This window comes from Montipora capricornis, chromosome 11 (genome assembly GCF_036669925.1).
Source record: "Montipora capricornis isolate CH-2021 chromosome 11, ASM3666992v2, whole genome shotgun sequence".
In the NCBI taxonomy this organism is placed as follows: Eukaryota; Metazoa; Cnidaria; class Anthozoa; order Scleractinia; family Acroporidae; genus Montipora; species Montipora capricornis.
In genome coordinates, this window is record NC_090893.1 from 23,312,118 (window position 1) to 23,331,467 (window position 19,350).

General features: G+C 39.8%; 1 protein-coding gene, 3 non-coding genes and 1 pseudogene across 4 annotated transcripts; all 5 read left to right on the plus strand.

Moving 5' to 3' along the window:
• Positions 1-6,977: 6,977 nt before the first annotated feature.
• On the plus strand, positions 6,978-7,709 carry LOC138023225 (uncharacterized; annotated as a pseudogene).
• Positions 7,710-7,817: 108 nt separating this feature from the next.
• Positions 7,818-10,991, plus strand: LOC138023226 (uncharacterized). The gene is made up of 4 exons (XM_068870250.1): positions 7,818-8,052; positions 8,701-9,041; positions 9,362-9,607; positions 10,057-10,991. Exons 1-4 carry the CDS (start codon positions 7,818-7,820, stop codon positions 10,330-10,332), a joined length of 1,098 nt encoding a protein of 365 aa, XP_068726351.1. The 3' UTR covers positions 10,333-10,991.
• A 4,992-nt stretch (positions 10,992-15,983) lies between these two features.
• On the plus strand, positions 15,984-16,057 carry Trnas-aga (transfer RNA serine (anticodon AGA)). Its single transcript has one exon. It is a non-coding gene; the product is annotated as a tRNA-Ser (tRNA).
• A 220-nt stretch (positions 16,058-16,277) lies between these two features.
• Trnas-aga (transfer RNA serine (anticodon AGA)) lies at positions 16,278-16,351 on the plus strand. Its single transcript has one exon. It is a non-coding gene; the product is annotated as a tRNA-Ser (tRNA).
• Positions 16,352-16,571: 220 nt separating this feature from the next.
• Positions 16,572-16,645, plus strand: Trnas-aga (transfer RNA serine (anticodon AGA)). Its single transcript has one exon. It is a non-coding gene; the product is annotated as a tRNA-Ser (tRNA).
• The last annotated feature ends 2,705 nt before the right edge of the window (positions 16,646-19,350 follow it).

Genomic DNA, 19,350 nt, shown 5'->3' on the forward strand with positions numbered 1-19,350 from the left:
AATCATCCTTTCAAATTTCAGAGATATCGACCAGTCCATGAATATTTTACGAATTTTTTATTCAATGGGATGTCAAAAGGCCAAGTGGATGTTATGCATAATAGGGGAAGTTCGGGCGATCAAGTTGCGCGTGTGACCCGTTATAAATATTGTTTCACAAAATGTTCCAGAATCGTCAAGTATCACCACAGAAGACAAGAACATCATTCTAGAAGCTTATTCTACGCCAAATTTAGGTTCTGGAGGTAGTTTTGAGAGTAGAAAATCAAGTTTACGCCACATGGTATATTTATATTTAATTAAGTTAACACAACCGAAAGACGCTTACCTTTAATATTATGACATGAAAATGCTTTACTATTGCCATAAAAACTATCCAGTTAAGCTCGCATACTACACAACTCGATGAATTCATAAAGGCCACCTTTTCCAGCGAAATATTTTTTGATACAAACAACATATTTGCAATAAGAGCCAAACAACCCTTCCTATTTCATTACGTGCGTGAAGACAAGCAACTCAATCGTGTCAAATTACACTTCGTGTCAAAAATGTAACTAAATAAATTTCCCACCAGTGTTCAGCTTCAAATCCTTTACTGAAAACCCCTTTACTTAATTATCAAGCAAAAATGGACAACAAGCTTTCTTTCAAATAATTTTGACTAACAAGAATAATTAGTGAAATTTCTAATTGTTTCCAGAAGACTGTGCAGAATTGAGTACAAACAAATAAGCCAGACAACACAGTCACAGACCCAAGTCTCTGTCTTTGTTAAACCCATAAGTTACTAGAGCATTTTCCATTTGATTTCAGTGTTGTACAAAACACCACACTTGTACAATATTAGAACTACAGCTCACTTTGATTACGGCTCGACGGGCGACAGATTGTTGTCGAAGTCCATTCCTCGTCCCTTTTAAGATTCCAGTTTTTTTTTTCAGCGCCCGTCTTGTTCAGTATCCAATTGACTTTCCATTATTGAGCTCCATAAGGGTATATTTTGTTTAAAGATCCACTAAAACGCCATTCGCGTTACATGACTTTCGACGCCATTGCCGGTTAAGTTAATCATTCTACTGTGTCAACCAGAGAAATCTACGCATTTTCCACTACCCTCTCGATCCTAAGAACATATACACAGAAGGCTCCATGCACAAAGACACCACTTAGCAGGGGAGTAACAGGCAAGACTTTTACCAACACGGAAAAAAAATAAAATAAAATAAAATCAACAAATGAAACGCACATTCCGACTGGGTTTGCCACACTGGCAACCCAGTAATAATAGACCAATTGGGCTAACTCAATGTTGCACCCAATTCAAATCCTCTGGGAATAAAACGTTTTGTTCCAAGAATTTCCATATCATTTAAATGTGACTGCTTCATTGTCATGCAAATTCAACACACAAAAAATCTTAACCCCGAGAGATTTGAATTGGGTACAACATTGAGTTAGCCGAATTGGTCTATCTGAATGATTAAAAACAGGAACTGGCTGGAGGAAACCAGTTGACTTTTCACAAAGCACAGTAAAGTGTGTGCATTCTTCCATTAACCTACTGCCAAATCCACTGCTGCATGAAAGCTCTATCACCTTTCTATTGAACAAAATGCAGGTACATGTACAGTAAGCATCGCTTCTGATCACTAATTTAACTACCTGTAATTAAAGACACAGCTGATCACTAATTTAACTAATTAAAGACACAACAGGTTTCTTTTGTTTTCATTTAACAAACGGCACCGCCAGGGAAAACAGGTTTTTTTGCAAATGATAATTTTCAAATATCAATTGCAAAACAGCCAAAAAAACAGGCGTTCATTTTATTTTCATTTCCAAAACATCTGTGGTAATTTCAAGTTTCTATGATGCTTATTTCTTTCTTGTTTTTTTAAGTTTAACTCAATTAAACTCAACGAAAAAGGAATTGATTTCCTGAGTAGGGGAACTCAACCTTTATACTGTACTGCAAAAACCTGCACCAGTCAAAAAAAACTTGACCCTAAAGTAAACCTACACATATAATTTAGTATGAATTCATTAATTTTTAAACCTACCTGAACTATCGTGTGGAGGAAGACAAACAGCAATGCGACATTAGCATTCTTCTTTGTCATTGAAACAACTGAACAAAAAGGTCAAGGATGTCATTACTGATCATTATGATATTGTTCATTAATTAACTTAAGACATTTTCATGTGATCATTAAAGGAGAGAGAATGCTCCATAATTCGACCAGATCCTGCTTTTCTCTGGGTGTAATGAAAGTACTTAATATCAATGTTTGTTTGGAGCACCTCTCTGCCGGTACCAAAATTGAATTTTGGCTTCACAAGTCACATTCCCAGCTTTTCTCCATTGAACCCATTGACATTTGGAAGTGAGACTTAACAGATTTTATTCTGTCTAACGCCAGATGTCTTTACTCGTCAAAAGGGGGTATCTTAGGGCATTTGAGGCATCAATGGGTTAAATGTTTATTCATTGCACAGCCACTAAATAACAGAGTTGAGATCTCCATGCATTGACAGGAAAAATCACCTGGCATTAGACAGAGAAAATTAATTAAACATGAAGACGCACTGCAAAAGGGTCGTTTCATGCTCTGCTTTCATTCAATTTCATTGAAACAAGACTGATTAACGTACAAGATGGCAATCAACAGACAGTGGGAAAGAGACAGAATCCCTAAAAGATATTTCCAGCTCAGGAAAAATGGTTGGGAATTTTAAAAAAATAATGACAGATAACATCTAACAGCATAATGCTATTAGGGGCTTTTATTGCACAAATTATCACAAAACTCTACACGTATATGCATTCACAGTTGATTGACAAATCATTCACGTAAGTCTAAGGTACCATACCTTTTATAGTGGTCGTGTTTAAGTGGCCCACTTAGGAATGAAATGGTACCAGTACCAGGATTCCAGACAAGTTTGTAACGTAAGGTGTCAACAATGAATTCCAGAAAGTCAAATTTCCACAGCTGTCACCAAACAATTATAAATTTTTGCAGTAATTAATTTGTCAGGTCATGAAGCTGACCTTGTAGGGTTGTTGATGCAAGACCCCACCCACCAATGTGGCCTGAGTTCATTTCCCAGACTGGTTTATGTAGCAGCTCTCATAATGTACAACATGATTGGTTCGCTACTCTAGCAAAAAACGAAAGACTAAAGAATTGAAACAATGACTTAGACTCAAAAACAAAAGAAGCTGCTTAGTATACCAAACAAGAGCAGGTTAGGGTACTCCAGTTTTCCCCGCTCCCCAAAAATCAACCTACATGTACATGTATGATTGTGATCTCTGTGCAGTGTCCTCAATTATTTAGTGTCTCTGCGCTAAAATTATACATGACACTCAAAGTTTTATTAAAGCTGGTTTCGTTATTGGTACAGATTCCTAAATGGCGAACTCCTACAAGACTATTATAAAATATTCTCACTGAATAGAGTGGTTTTCAATTGAGTGTCGAAAGTAGTTAGCGAATTGTATTGGTTTTGAATTAATTCACTCATCGATTGGTTTAAAGTTCTCATGCCACTTTTTCAACCAATCAGAAGTGAAACCAAAACCAATCGTAGCTTGTGCATGCACAATTTCCTTCCCTGTGTCTCGGCTATCAGAGCCGTCTAAATTTTTTGCAAATTTTAGGTGGCTCTAAACCCCATTAACAGAATTTTTTTAAACTTTGCCAAAAGTTACATCTTATCCTGCTGATCAAAATTCTGTAATAAGAAAAAAAATTCACCGTGCCGTTTTTGAAATATAAGCGCTTAAAACTAAAATTAAGGGTGTTTTTAGCAGGTCATAGCATTGCTATGGTAACCTATTGTGTCACAAAAATAATACCAACGTGTTTGCTAGTGATTGGGCAGTATTTTGATACCATATTTGTAGCATCAATTGAGAAAGAGTAGTAATTATGACCCATCAAAAATCTACGTCTTGGAAAGTGCTGGAAACTGCATTGAGCCACCTTAAATTAACTACCACTACTACGACTTTGAAGCCGCGCTATTTATTTGTCTGCGCCTACAATGTACTACCCGTCTGTAATAATTGTGTTTGGGATTAGATTATAATATTTTGCCATGGGTAAATCCGTCAAGTCTTAAAACGACTTTTAATTTATACTGAAGACAATAGAACTCGTCCCGCTTTTGGAAACCATTTCAGCGCATTTCATAGATACAAAAACACAGTCTTTGTGTAGGAATCCGACCATAAATAATTGAAAAAAAAAAAAGGGTTTTGCACACTTGTGATTCGCCAAGTTAAGATGACTTGGCAGAAGAGTCAAAAGAATGTATTCACCAGGTACTCACCAAAGTGTAAAATATATTTTATGCAAACCACATCAACCCACCCAACCGGACCATAAACTTGCGGAAAAAAATATAAATATGAACAAATGTATGGAAAGTTAAAAATAAACTGCACGCTTTACAGCACAACTATATTGTTCAAATTTGGAGAAGACAATCTTTTAGATGCCTTTTGCCTCGTTTGTTAACTTTGCGATTCATAAATTGTTAAAAGTTAAATTCAAAAAACTGTTATTTGTCACACAGGCTCCCCAAGCTGAAAATACGTGGTGTATGCGACAGTTTGTGTATATAGTACTGCCCGGTGACAAGTCAACAACGGTCGTGTTGCCAGCGCGCGGTCAAATTCAAATGGACCAATCAGAGTTGAGGCTGAAACCATCTTGCGAGTTTTCGTTGTTGACTGCCCGGTCACAAGCCTCTGAGGAAAGCCGGAGAGGTGAATTTTAAGGCAAAGTTTTCGTTCGTCACGAGTCTTTCGGCCGCCGAAACACACGTATTTGGAGTGAAATTTATTGGGCTTTATGGAACTGTTGTTTTTATTGCGATTCGGGACTTTTCCTGTTGAGGAGAAAACGATTTGTGCAGTGAGGTCTGGCCGGCGATGGATGGAGTTACCGGCCTTCCTATTATTTCAGTAACGGCCTTCCGGATCACTTCACTAAACGGCGTCAGAATGGCTCAAAACTCGGCAAAAGAGACAAGTTGGTCACACATTTGAGGTAGGAAAACTTTATTTCAAGTGAGATAGTTATTTGCACAATTTTTTTACGATCTGTGATTTTCCCATACAATTCTCTATATACACAAACTGTCGCATGCACCACGTATTTTCAGCTTGGGGAGCCTGTGTTTGTCATCGAATTCCCATACAAACACTGTAATTTGTGACGGTAATGACTACCCGCAGCGCTACCGTCAATTTGTCAAGACCGTCAAGATGAATTCCAAAACCGCGAATGAAGCGTCTTCAATCAACATTTGCAGCCAAACTGCGAAAGGCAAACTATTTGAGTATTTCAGTAATGAGGTTGAAACTAGCTGAACTTAATTGGTTGAAATTAACCCTACCAAATCCAACATACAAAGCACATTGTTTTCCGCAATTGAATATTCATAAGTTCCATCGGTTACAAGATAATAGGGAGCTTACGAAATAAGGACGACGACAGCTAGGAGGACTTCATTTAAAAATACCAGTTCGCGTTATTCATATCACTACGAAACTATTTCATGTCGTTTCGCGTTAAAAACGTGTAGTAAGTGTTGAGGAATTAAACTGGTTTGAGTGGGTTAGAAGCGTAGACAGAGAACTGAAAATTCCTCGTCATGTGCTAACGTCCTCCACAGAACCTTGAATTTGGTTATTTCACTTCGTCATTTAGGAGATGACGGCAAAGAAATGCACCAAAATGCAAAACGCACGTGCGGAGCGTGCAGAAGCATTATTTTTGCTCACTAAACCTATTGTTTTGTAGCGTCGTCGTTTCGTAAGCTCCCTAATGCTCAGTGAATGGCGTATATATGATTACCGTGGCGTTCGAATTCGTCTAGAATCTTTCAAACAACTAAAATAAATCGACATTCCAAGAAGACAAAACATAATTGACATTTCTAGGCGCCAGATCAAAAACCTTTAAAGGCCTTTCACACGTACCTTGTAAGCCGCAGATCCCCAAAGATGTCAAAGGACGTCACTCTTGCGAGAACCAACAAAGAAGCTTAGTAACCATGTATCACGTGTGATTCCATGCTCTCTCGGTCAAGTCCGACCAAGGGGATCGACGTGATCACGGCATTTTTATACATACATTTTCTTTTTTAAATTGAATATTTGATAAAATTATTTCCTCATCCAGGTCCATCCAGTTCAATTCTCCCTACTCCCAACTTTTCTTTTTCTCCCTCCTCCCTACTTTTTCTCCCTATTTCTCCCTCCTCCCAACTTTTTTTGGGCCATTTCTCCCTCCTCCCTATTCTGTTCCTCCCCCCTCCTTGTAGAATACCAGAGTGTATTACTTTTATTAATGGGAAAGTTTCGATTGGAAAAGCTCAACTTCAGTACATCTGGTACATGTATGGATACAAGGTCGATCGTAGAGGTAAGCTTACCTTTCCTTTGATATCCAGAACAAAAACTGCAGACATAGACATCCTAACGTCGTTCAAATCGACAAATACACTTAATTTTTTAAGATGTCACCTGAATCGACGCTCAAGGATCTTTTGTTCCCCTAAAACAGGTCTGCCCCTAAAATATGCTCCACTGCAAGTGGAGTGAAAAGGATATTCGAGGTAACTATGCAAATGAGGACGTGTTAATGACCCTGAGGAGGGGGTGGTGACAGAACAATATTCCAAATGAGATATAAGAGTGCTTTTAGGAAATACTTTTTAATAAAGAACTAACTTACTTCTTCTGTCTAAATGGCTTGATAAAACCCAATTTTTGCCCATTTTTGTGTATTATTAAAGACGTTATACGTTTTTGTCTCTGAACTAGTTACTCCTCCCCAGAAAGTGAGGTTTTGGGCTTTCTAATTGTACTTGGTAACCTCTCAGTTTAACCTTGAAAACAAGATGGCGGAATTATTGGTCACTTAACGGTAAGAGATAAATTAACGATACATTGTAATATGTCGTTACAAGTGAAGAAACCTAAGACAAAGTCACTTAGCAGAACAGGCGAAAGTAAAGAAGAAACAGCTTCAAAAGTTAAGGTACTTCGTGAAAAACAAAGCCAGTGGATGAAGGAGCGAGAAGCATCGAAGACTGCTACAAAAAAACTTAAATCTGTGAACAAAGATAACTCTACTCTTCCTGATGTACCCAAGTTTCGAACATGTTCAGCTTTGTCTGGTTCTTCTTCGGAAAACGCTGCAAATAGAAATCCTCACAGCAATCTCAGGAGAAAACTGTTGTATCCTGAACCACAGAGAGACCACTCTGATGTGATCTCTTGGATATTGAAGTCTGATAACCCGCTAGTCAAAAGACCACCTTCTGCCACCGGTTCACACCAAAGGAATCCCAGCTCCTCTCGGATGAAAGCAAGCAATGATACTCAAGTGAAAACTAACCAGGAGTAATAATGTGCCAACAAATTATGAAAATCCAAGCTCCGCTAGTGTCTCAAAAAATCTTCTTTCATCAAGTAAACAACACTTCATAATAAATTAAGGCCTTCATCAAGGACATCAGTGAAGTCAAACTTAAGTCTCCATGGTGATGATATAAGGCATGGTGAACTTGATGAAGATTCTCTCTTGAATGACCCTGCAGATACATGTAGTACTGGAAATAACATAATGCTTCCTAATGATAGTTCGAAATTGAAGACTCAAGGCGACATTAGAACCCTCTATTGAGCATAAACAAGGTCAACGGAATGTTAGTGACGACTGTAAATCAGGTATTGCCAGTCACTTGTGCCCCCTTTGTGAAAAGCATATATGACAGGGCCCAAACACACGACAATGGCTGCTATACGCTGTGGACACACATATTGCAAGACTTGCATAGGTGATTTTAAAAAATGCCCAACATGTCATACAGTAGTGAGGTCAGCAGCAGTCAATACCATAATCCAAGGAATTATCAACGATTTTAAAGATCAAAATGAACGAGAAAGACTACAAAAGATGGAAGAACAAACGAGGCAGTATGTGGATGAATATCAGTCATTAGTTCTGAGATTCAATGCTTTAAATGGTAAGTTCAGTTCAATTGGAAACTTGGAATCTGCAGTAGAAAGCATCCTAAATTGGCTTTTTTTCTCTGACTCAAAATCGATGCATGATGATAGGTGTTACACCTGTAGGTGCTCAGCAGATTATAGGAGATTTGTTTGTTAGTTGCAGCTGTAGAAATATAGTTTAGGCAAAGTTAAAACCAAGACGATGCCGTGGTTTTGCCTGGATGGGATATTTGGGGGGGGACTCCAAGGAGGTTTGCAGGGGCAAATGCAATGTGCTAAAATTAAGGACGGTGCCTACTGTTGTTATTGTGCATAAGTTCTGCGCATCTCAAGATACTCAGATTTCCTATGGGTGATGCTTATTAATACAGGGATATTTTCGCGCTGTTCAAAACTATGCGAAGAAAGCAAAAATTGACACACTGATTTCGTAATTACCGGAATCTCTTGTCAAATTATCAATGTATAAGGAAGTTTACTTTTCGTCTTGTTTACTTAATGAAAAAATCACATGTTTTAATCACCAATTTGCTCTAAATACACAATATTCGCGTTGCTAAAGTAGGATTTCAAGAAGGGGTCTCCATTTAAATGCTGACTTAGAGTGTAAGATAGCTTTGAGTTCGTTCAAAATTCGCAAACAAGCGTCTGATAGAGAGAAGGTCTCAGAAGAAAGGAATGCATATTTAGCGTCAATCGCGGGCCATTGACTCCGCGAAAACGAGACGCCTCACAGTTTGAGGAATGTCGACGCAGAACGCAAATTCAAAGAATGAAGAACGCTTTCCGTACGTTTTCATTCCGTTCAGAACCGACTATCGGAGATGAGTGCCTTAGAAGATCAGCAAAATGCGCTGCTGAAGCACCAAGCGCAAGGGGCGACCTTGTTGTGGAAAAGAAATACGAAGATTTGATTCACGATTTCGTGCCTGATTGCTTGGAGCATATTCAGGATTTCCATCATTACCGAAGCGATCTGGCAAGGATAAACTCCGGCTTCAAGGTAATATATCTAAGCGACAGTGACAGGACAGCAAATAGCGAGAACGAGCTTAGAAAGGTATATAAACAATATCTCAAAAGTGTAGGCCCGAATTCTTCTTTTAAAGGTCATTTGCAAAGGGTCCGTGGGAATACTATGCAACCAGAAAAGATAGAAAACACGAACGAGGTTGCCAAGGATACTTTAACTTTGTCTCAAAAATGCAGATACGAGGACATCGAAAAGTGTGACAGGAGACTTGAAGCAATCACGAGATATTCTAATCTTGAGGTTTTATGGGAAGATACCTGGCGAAGCTGCACAGATTCCAATGAATCGAGTTGGAGAAGAAACAGCGATTACCGAGTCCGAGTGATGGCAGCGAGGATGATGCAACAAGTGACATTGAGGACCCACGTGGCAGGCTCGAAAAGGCGGCTGGGAAGTCCATGCCGAGCCAGCCGAGTTTTCAAAGTATTGACAGCAATTTTTCTGGTACAAAACCTCCGGTCACTACCCCCAACAGAAGGTCAAGAGGATCGTCGGTACGAACGCTTGTTTATGAAAACCGCAAAGGCGATAAAAGTGTTAACCTCAATGGAACATCGTTTAGGCTAGAACCCTCAGCGTGGCAATATCATATCATATATCTTTATTTGCCCTCGGATTTTTAGAGTAGCTTGGCGTAGCTAATATCTCCGAGCATTTACCCTCCCAACCATGATACATCACAGAGGACAGACCCAAACACCGGGAACTACATTCCCTACTCTTTGCGACAAGTGTGCGGGTTCTTTTACGTCCCACAGGATTATGAACATTGAAGGGTTGGGAGACGGGACCTCCGGCTTATCGTCCTTATCCGAGAAGACTAGAGAGTCTAACCATTTGCAGGTGTAATTACAAAGGCAGCACTTTCTCCTCATTTATTTAAAGACCGTGAGTGTTGGTCCGGCCGGAATTGATCTCTTGACCTTCCGCGTGACAGCCCGGTGCTCAACCAATTGAGCCACCGGTGAAACGGCAAGCAGAATAGAATCACTGTCCCCACGGCCTTGCACCATTTCATTCACGTTTCCCACATCTTAAAGCGAGTTCTCTTCCTTCCAGCCCCACGAGACAAAGATGGAGTGAAACGGCAACTCCTCCTTGGCAACAATACAGAGTTCTCTGCGATGCATTTCGACCAAACAACTCGCCCCAGAGCGTCGTGTGCCGGAAACGTTACCCCAATGGGTATAAAAGACCAAAGTTTGCGTCCACCACAGAGCTTGAGTACTATATTCATGTTGTATCCGAAGCGTATGTGTGAATGAGATATGTATGTTTGAATAAACTTGTTTAAACTTGGAACGAAGAAAATTCTGTACTGCGTTTGCCGGAATGGCTATAGCAGTTTAAAAGCGCACTTCTTAGAGAATCCGGGAGGGTGATAGTGGAAGTAGCAGCTCTTGGTTCAGACGCATATTTATGTAAACCCTGATACAGTTTAACTGTTACCCTAATTAGTTTTTTGTCTGAATTATAGAAAGATCTTTCTATGTAAGTAAAGATTTGCTCATTTCAAGTCACACACTTGCAAACAACGGGAAATAATGTACAAAAGTTTTACGCGCGTGTGGAAAGACGGTATGTTGCTTAGGAAATGTTTTTGTTCCACTTGTTGCACTCGCATGACATAGCCTGTTGCAAATCATGCGGCCTGAGTTTAACCGTGCTGAACGTCAGGCAATTTACTCGTTAATAGAGCCGCTATTGAAGGCTACTAAGATTGACCATTTACTAACACTTTTAAGATGACCGCTTTTTTGGCATCCTCTGTGATTATCGCCGATCTACTAGGATCTACAATAGTCTGCGATCGTCTGAAATCACATGACAACTGTGAAAATACCAAGAAAGGATATTGTTGTGCGTTGATAAACAGCTTTCAATATCTCCATCAATAAAGAAATCTCTATGAGTAAAAAAGTTTTTGTTGCTAAAATTGCGTTCATAACTGCGAGGATCATAGCTCCACTTGATTTCATATCCGCAGTTCAATGTATGACTTATTTCATATATCAGTTCATTCGTTGGTTCATTTATTGCCTGAGATGCAACAAATGACCAGCTCCTTACGTCAGTGGCCTCATAGCGCAGTTGGTCAGAGGGTCGCAGCGGTTTTTCAGGCTTCCCTAAGCTATTGCTAAAATTGCGTTCATAACTGCGAGGATCATAGCTACACTTAAGGAAAGCTCAGTCTATAGAACTCCAACCTATATGCTTGAGAAATAACTTATGACAACAGCTAGATAGAATCCCCCCAATACATCCAAACAAAGGAGTTAATCATCCACATCAGTGGTTTATGCCTAACTGATCAAAAACGAAAACAAAAATGTAATGAGCGTATCGTAGTTTTATGTATTTACTGTGCGTACTAATGTTCTTCTGGCATGGGTTGGTTCCCCAGTATAGTCACAAATGAGTCTATTTTTAGAATACCCATTCCCGCGAAAATAAGTTATGTCCCAGAAAAAACATGGCAAAACAAGTCACACGTGACATCGCTTCATCTGATTGGTTGAAATTGGCGGCCCTTTGTTTGTTTTTTTCGCGCGTAACGTGTATCTGAAAATAAGCCCACTTGTGACTGTGATGGGGCAAGAGAGAAAGACTCGTATCTAATTCATTCTTGTTGTGTATTCTCAAGGAAAACGGCTTATCTACCGTAATTCGGAAAATCGTTAAGTTAATTAAGACATAACATAGGTATTTGACATGCATAAAGATTTATAGATTGTAAGAAATGAGCTATTATTTTTTTCTATTTTATTTATTTTTATTGTTTACGTTTAGTAATAACAGAACAAATGACTACATTAGGACAACACTAAGCTATAACACACACACGCACAAACTACATTTAGGCTACCTAAGCTGATAACAACAAACTGAGAATATTAAGTTAACACGTTTCGACGAGGCCGCGAGGGTTGTGAACACTTCTGCAATACTTTATTGCCCTTGTCTACAATACTTGCCCCACTTTTGAAGATGAAAAGCCAAACTCTTTCCACTTTTTGAAATAGCAGTCTCCAACTCATAAACAGCTTTAATTCTGGAAGTACATACTCGGAGAGATGGTACGAGAGCGTTGATTCTACAATAATATACGTACTGCTTAGCAATAAGCAGGACGTGATTAAAAAACAAGAAATCGTCTTTGCGCTCCCAACTACCAAAAATTATATCCGCCTTAGTAAGTAAATCTACTTTAACACCAAGATCATTAAGCCAGACCGAGAGATCCTTCCAGAACGAGAGAACATAGGGGCAGGAATTAAACAAGTGCTCTAGAGATTCGTCCGCATCTTCACAAAAAGAACAGTCAGATGAAAGTTTTATACCAACCTTTTTCAGATAGACATTCGTTACTAAATATCTATTTAATATTTTGTACTGAAATTTTCGAGTCTTTGAATCCATTGCAACAGTGAAAGGAAGGCTATAGATCTTCTTCCAATCTAAAACGACATTAGCATATTCTGCTTCGTATTTCGATTAAGCTGTCGGTTGTTTAATAACGCTAGAGCGAAGTTCTTTGTACACGGCCTTAGAAACCACTTTGCTAAGCGCTACATTTTGACCATTCAAACACAGTTGAGTATGGTTCTCTGAATTAAAAGGCTCTAGATTGATATACTGATATATCTGTAAAGACTGACGATACTTTGTTGGCAAAGAATCGCACAATGCAATTAATTGGAAGGCGTCGAGAGGTAATATATCTAATTTCCAAAAATCACACCAGGGTGCCAATCCATTTTTTCCGAGCGCTAAATCACCTAATGAAATTACCCCTTTATCAAGAAGTCTACGATTATAAACAGACTTACCATCAACACAAATATGCTTATTATTCCAAATAATAACTTCGGACAGTGTTTCTTGCGAAATATCGTAACTATCCATCCTACTCGCAACTGAACATTGCGCAAAGCAGCTAAGACATTCTTCGTAGAACCTCGGAAGCTTCACTCGCAATTTCTTCACATCAAAATTGCAGCTTAAAATGAATTTACCTCCAACCGATTTCAAATAATACGATAGAATGGTCTTCCAGCTGCTAGGCTCATTACTCGCGAATTTCTTACAGCATAGTATTCTCTGAGTCTTAATCATAGATTTCAAGTGTGGAGCTTTAAGACCGCCATCCTCAATGTCATTAATAAGCGTTAGACGTTTAACTTTATCTTTACCCTTCCAAATAAAATCGAAAATTAATTTATTTGCCTCAGATATAATCTCTTTGTTAAGGCTTATCATACCAGCACGATACATAAATATTGGAACTATAAATGTCTTAACGATCTGAATTCTGCCTATAACGGTTAGGTCTCTCCACTTCCATATCTTTAATTTTGTTTTGATGGAGTCAATTATTTCATCAAAGTTTAGCTTCTGTTTAAGACGATAATCATATGAGAAGTATACCCCTAAGATTTTCAAGGCTTTCTTGACTTTGATATTATGCAATTCATAATAATCACTTACTGCAGGATCTTGATTACCCAAAAACATTATTTCCGATTTCTCAAAATTAATCTTGAGACCTGAAAGCAAACCGAATTCTTTTACAAGCTTAAGAAAATTAACTAGAGAGCAATCGTCCCGCAAAAACGCTGTCAAGTCATCAGCAAAGAGTCCCATTTTGATTTCCTCATTATTAACATTGATTCCTCGAATGCTTTTGTCACTACGGAGATTGATTGCTAATATTTCCATACAAATAATGAGCAAATATGCCGAGAGGGGGTCCCCTTGTCGCACACCTCTCTGCACTTGAAAGGGTCCCGTAGAAAAACCATTATTTAAAACACAGCTCGGAATATTATTATAGAATGTATATACCCACTGTTTAAAGGACGGGGCAAAATTAAAAACAGAGAGGGCCTCAAAAATAAAGTTCCTGCTTACTGAATCAAAAGCCTTTTGAAAGTCAATAGCAATAATTTTTCCGTTAATCTTGTGGGTCTCAGTATACTCCAAAATATCCTCAATCGCTCTCACTGTATCAAACACAGTCCTTCCCTTAACATACGCGCTTTGATTATGATGTATAATTTGGGGTAATACAGTCTCTAGTCTTCTCGCAATTGCCTTGGAACCAATTTTGACATCCACATTAATCAATGATATTGGCCTCCAATTGGAAATATTTCTTTTGTCCTTGTCTTTCTTTTCTAGTAAAGTTATAATTGCTTGTTTTTGAGAATTAGACAGCTGCCCATATTCGTACGCACTGTTAAGGCAGCCGACAACAAGGTCTCCGACCACATCCCAAAAAGCTCTGTAGAACTCAACTGTGAGTCCATCGTTTCCAGGCGATTTATTACAGTCAAAAAGATGAAGAACACGAAAGCATTCCGCATTTGTCAGTCTTCCGTCACATATTGAGGCATCATCATATGAGAGTTTGGGTATGTCCTGATTCTTTAAAAAGGAGTCATAAACATTCGCTGATGGGATTAGCTCCTCCTCCTTATACAGACCGGCGTAAAAGCATTCTATCTCTTTCATCACTCGTTTTGGATCAGAGATTAAATAACCATCTTTACTAAATATTTTTCTGACCGAACTCTTGCTCTTTTTATGACATTCGAGACTGAGAAAAAATTTATTACTCTTCTCGCCTTTTTCATACCACGTAGCTCTGGAGCGAATGATAGCGCCTTGAGAAAGGTATTAGTAGATAGATTTGTATTCACCTTTCAGCATCTTCAGTAAAGTTTCAATCTGAGATAATTTCTCCCTCCTTCCACGAGCCCTTTCCTTGCTGTATTTTATTGTCACCTGTCTAACTCTGTACTTAATTAAATCCCATAAAACTCTTTTATCGGTGACATCCTTGAATTCGTTCAACCAGACCGGAATACTCTGATTTATTAGAGTCACATAGTTAGTATCGTTAGTGAGACTACTATAGAATTTCCAGTATGAAGGGCCATGATTCTGTTTCTCTATAGTATTAAAATGAAGAACAATTGCCGAATGATCAGAATTTATAGAAGGAATAATGTCTGCATCTTCAACGTCATCTTGACAGGCGTCACTAATCAGCCAGAAGTCTAATCTTCTTTGAATGAACGGCTTTCGTTGCCTCCAAGTAAAACGTTTTATGTCTGGGTTTCTCACTCTCCATATATCTATCACGTCATAATCAAGGCACATATCCTGAATACATATTTTTTTAGCCGGGGTGCCGCCCGAACAGTCAAGATTAGGGTCAAAAGTAACGTTAAAGTCACCACCTATAATTATCTTCTTTTCAAAGTCACCACAAAAAAGATCGAGCGCATCATTTAAATTTCTAAAAAAACACACTTTGTTGCTGTGGTATAATTTGAGCCTTGCACAACAGCTTCTAACAAAATGTAGCGGCCTTCGCAGTCCGCGTTTAATGCCTTCAACTCAAATTCTAGATCTTCTCTGACAAGAATCATCACACCACAGCTATGGTTTGTACCGTGAGCAAAGAACTTCTTACTTTTCCACTGCGTCTTCCAAGTGCTTTCCACTTCGGGTGTACTATAAGTTTCTTGTAGAAAAATGATATCCTGTTTCTGTTTCTCCAGCCAAAGAAATATAGCCTTCCTTTTTGACGGCAAACGAATCCCTCTTACATTAAGCAAGAGTAATTTAAAATCCACGTTTTGCTTTTCGTTGACCATCTTGTGCTTGCAAGTTTAAGCTTAAACGACGTCCTCCTCTGCCTTTCACAGCAGTCAGTCAAATAATTTCATTTACTGTGTATTTCATTCTCACATTTGCTCACTTGGGTGGTTGGTTGGCCGCATCGTAGATATGCTTTAATGTGACTGCGTGATGCAGTTATGAGCTATGCTGCTGTTATTTGACTTTGTAGCTGCGTGATGCAGCTCGAGTCAAAACCCACATTTCGACCTTGCTCGCCATTGAGTCTCCAGTAGCTCAGTGGTTAGAGCATCCGACTAGATCACGGAGGGTCGTGGGTTCGAATCCCATCTGGGACTCGGATTTTTCCGAGTTTCCAGTGGGTTCTATTGTCACCATTTCATTTACTGTGTATTTCATGCTCACATTTGCTCACTTGGGTGGTTGGTTGGCCGCATCGTAGATATGCTTTAATGTGACTGCGTGATGCAGTTATGAGCTATGCTGCTGTTATTTGACTTTGTAGCTGCGTGATGCAGCTCGAGTCAAAACCCACATTTCGACCTTGCTCGCCATTGAGTCTCCAGTAGCTCAGTGGTTAGAGCATCCGACTAGATCACGGAGGGTCGTGGGTTCGAATCCCATCTGGGACTCGGATTTTTCCGAGTTTCCAGTGGGTTCTATTGTCACCATTTCATTTACTGTGTATTTCATGCTCACATTTGCTCACTTGGGTGGTTGGTTGGCCGCATCGTAGATATGCTTTAATGTGACTGCGTGATGCAGTTATGAGCTATGCTGCTGTTATTTGACTTTGTAGCTGCGTGATGCAGCTCGAGTCAAAACCCACATTTCGACCTTGCTCGCCATTGAGTCTCCAGTAGCTCAGTGGTTAGAGCATCCGACTAGATCACGGAGGGTCGTGGGTTCGAATCCCATCTGGGACTCGGATTTTTCCGAGTTTCCAGTGGGTTCTATTGTCACCATTTCATTTACTGTGTATTTCATTCTCACATTTGCTCACTGACAAGTATGACAAAAATAACAAAGAGGTAAAACACAGATTACAAAGACTGCGGATAATTATATCCGAGATGCAGTCCATTGGGATTGAAACTCAGATTGCCACTATTCAAATTTAGTACAGCTCACCGCTCCCGCGACAAACTGTATTTCAAAAAAGAAAAGAAAAGAAAAAAAAACATGCAAAAAATGAAAGAGAAATATCAAAACTTTAATCTCCTCATTCAACTTAAGCAGGGTTATTTTGTGATGCAATAAAGGGAAAGTAAACACCATTTATAAATAGTTTATCTGGTTTACGTTTGGAACATCCTGAGACCTCTGCCATTAGAAAAACTGAAGAAAAGGGTTTAGAAATCTTCCAGAATTGCGGGAGCGATGAAATGCATGTCCTTACACCATCATAGTCGTCCCAGTCCAAATGAGCTATTATGGATCGAAGAATGTATTCAGAGTGAAGACCAGCTTACCGGACGTTGAGTTGTGTTCAAATGGGCTTTTATTGACCGAATGCATAAATGGTGGCCAAAAAGGTATTCTTTTGTTTATATGCAAATGAGACTCACTAGACTCGCTCTCAAGCAACCTTTCTTTTGTATTTTATCCATGCAACGAGTCTAGTAAGGCCAATTAGCACATAAACAAAATAATATTTTTTTGGCCGCCATTTATTCATTCGGTCTATTAAGCCCAGCATTTTATTACGGTCTTCTTGCAACTTGAAGGCTTTTTCCCTTATGCACAAATGAAATGAAATGAAATAATGAAACTGCATTAAACTGTGGGCTTGATATCAGGCGGGCGTTCAGTTTGTATACTGCGGCCGTGTAGGACCGGGGAGGAATCGGAAGCAAATTGTAAGAGCGCATTTCCGAACGGTTGGAACTGAACCCCCACAGGACCCCCACAGTCAGGTAGGACACTTCATAGTAAATACATAACAAAAAATCTTTGGGGCCGAACAGGGAGACGATAATCGTTCGTTTCATGCTCCCTAAGTTTTTTTATGTTTAAGGCGAATGGCTGGCCCCCCGGTAGGGTGAGTGCAATGGCCGCCAGACATAACGACGAATCCGTCAAACACAACGGTTCACCTCAAACGGGGGTGCACCAACACGCCAACTTCGCCAGGGAATCGAACCCCGCCCCTACCAACAAATAACAAAAAGACAAACACACAAACGAGGAATTGCATCTAGGAGATACCTCGCCCGACTTACACTCCTAAATGACAATTCGACAAAACGACAAAAAAGACTCAAAAACAACTGGACAAACCAAAACAAGCACGACCCAGCACAAGGGTGAAAAGCGACCCACAAAGGGCCACCCGTCAACCGACTTACCCAACGCCAAGACGTTGGTTCACCCCCGAAAAAAGGCCAAGACATGCACACGCAACACAAAACCAGTACCTAAATATGAACGACCAGAGCATCATTATGTAACGACGCCACCACACCACGACCACCCCACTGACGGACAAAATAGCGACGACGGCGGTCAAACCGGAAACGACGGAAAAACAATGGAAGATTAAACCGAACCCGAGACTTCACACGCTCCATAACGTCAACAGCCGAAGGACGAACACCCCTAAAACGAAAGTCATTACGAGCCCCCCAAATACAGAACTTGCAGACATTCAACATATAAACAAAAACCCGCGGAACCACAGACAACTCATCAGCCGAGAAACCAAAAAGCGCATGACGAACCAAGATAGAAGGACAAAGAGGAGAAGCCAAAAACATAAGAGACTGAAGCCATGACAAAACACTGACCGCCAGAGGACAGTGAAAAAACAGATGCTGAAGAGACTCGACAGGAGCAGAACAAAAACAAGCAGTGGAAAGAGCATAACCAAAACCAGCGAGCCTTTCGGCCGTGTAAAGGACCCCATGAGAAATTTTCCAAGACAAATCAATAACTGGACGATCCAAATCAAAAAAGAAAAGCTGACGCCAAGTAGAAGACCAATAAAGAGAACCAAACAAAGGAAAGAACTTCTCCTCACAATGAGGAGAGACAGCATTCTCGGACAAAAGAAACAAATAAGCTGATTTCGTGGTCATAGAAGAAACAGGACAAAAATCAATACCCGAACCAATACCCAAAGAAGACGCTGTAAGGGATCCTTTACACGCCCGCCAAGCAGTCAACAGAGAACGATAAAACGGAGGCAGAGAATCCGGCGAAAAACAAAGCGGAGCAGAAAAAACGAGATGCGGAGGAGCGGCAAGCCGAGAAGAAAACCAAAAAACCATGAAAGTGACCCAAGAAGACGGAGAAGAAACAAAACGACGAACCCACTGAACATGAAGAGCCATAACCTTACACTGAAAATCCACAACAGAGAAACCACCCAAACAAGAAGGCTGAACCACAACACGACGAGCGACCAAGTCCCGCTTACCGCTCCAAAAAAATTTAAAAATTAACGTATTCAATTCGACACTGACCCACCGGGGAACATGGATTAAAGAGGCCACGTACCACACACGGGAAAGGGCCAAGGCATTGATAACAAGTGCCTTGCCCTTATAGGATAACGATCGCTGACGCCAAGAGTTCAAAGCATTTTCAACCGCGGTGATACGCGGCCTCCAATTGTCCTCCTCCAAATTAC

Excerpts from the sequence above, each read along its gene's own strand:
- LOC138023226 (XM_068870250.1), top strand. The coding sequence starts at position 7,818 with ATGGCTGCTATACGCTGTGGACACACATATTGCAAGACTTGCATAGGT. Across the intron at positions 9,042-9,361 it reads GGATAAACTCCGGCTTCAAG|TTGGAGAAGAAACAGCGATT; the intron begins GTAATATATCTA and ends CAATGAATCGAG. Across the intron at positions 9,608-10,056 it reads ACCGCAAAGGCGATAAAAGT|AATCACTGTCCCCACGGCCT; the intron begins GTTAACCTCAAT and ends CAAGCAGAATAG.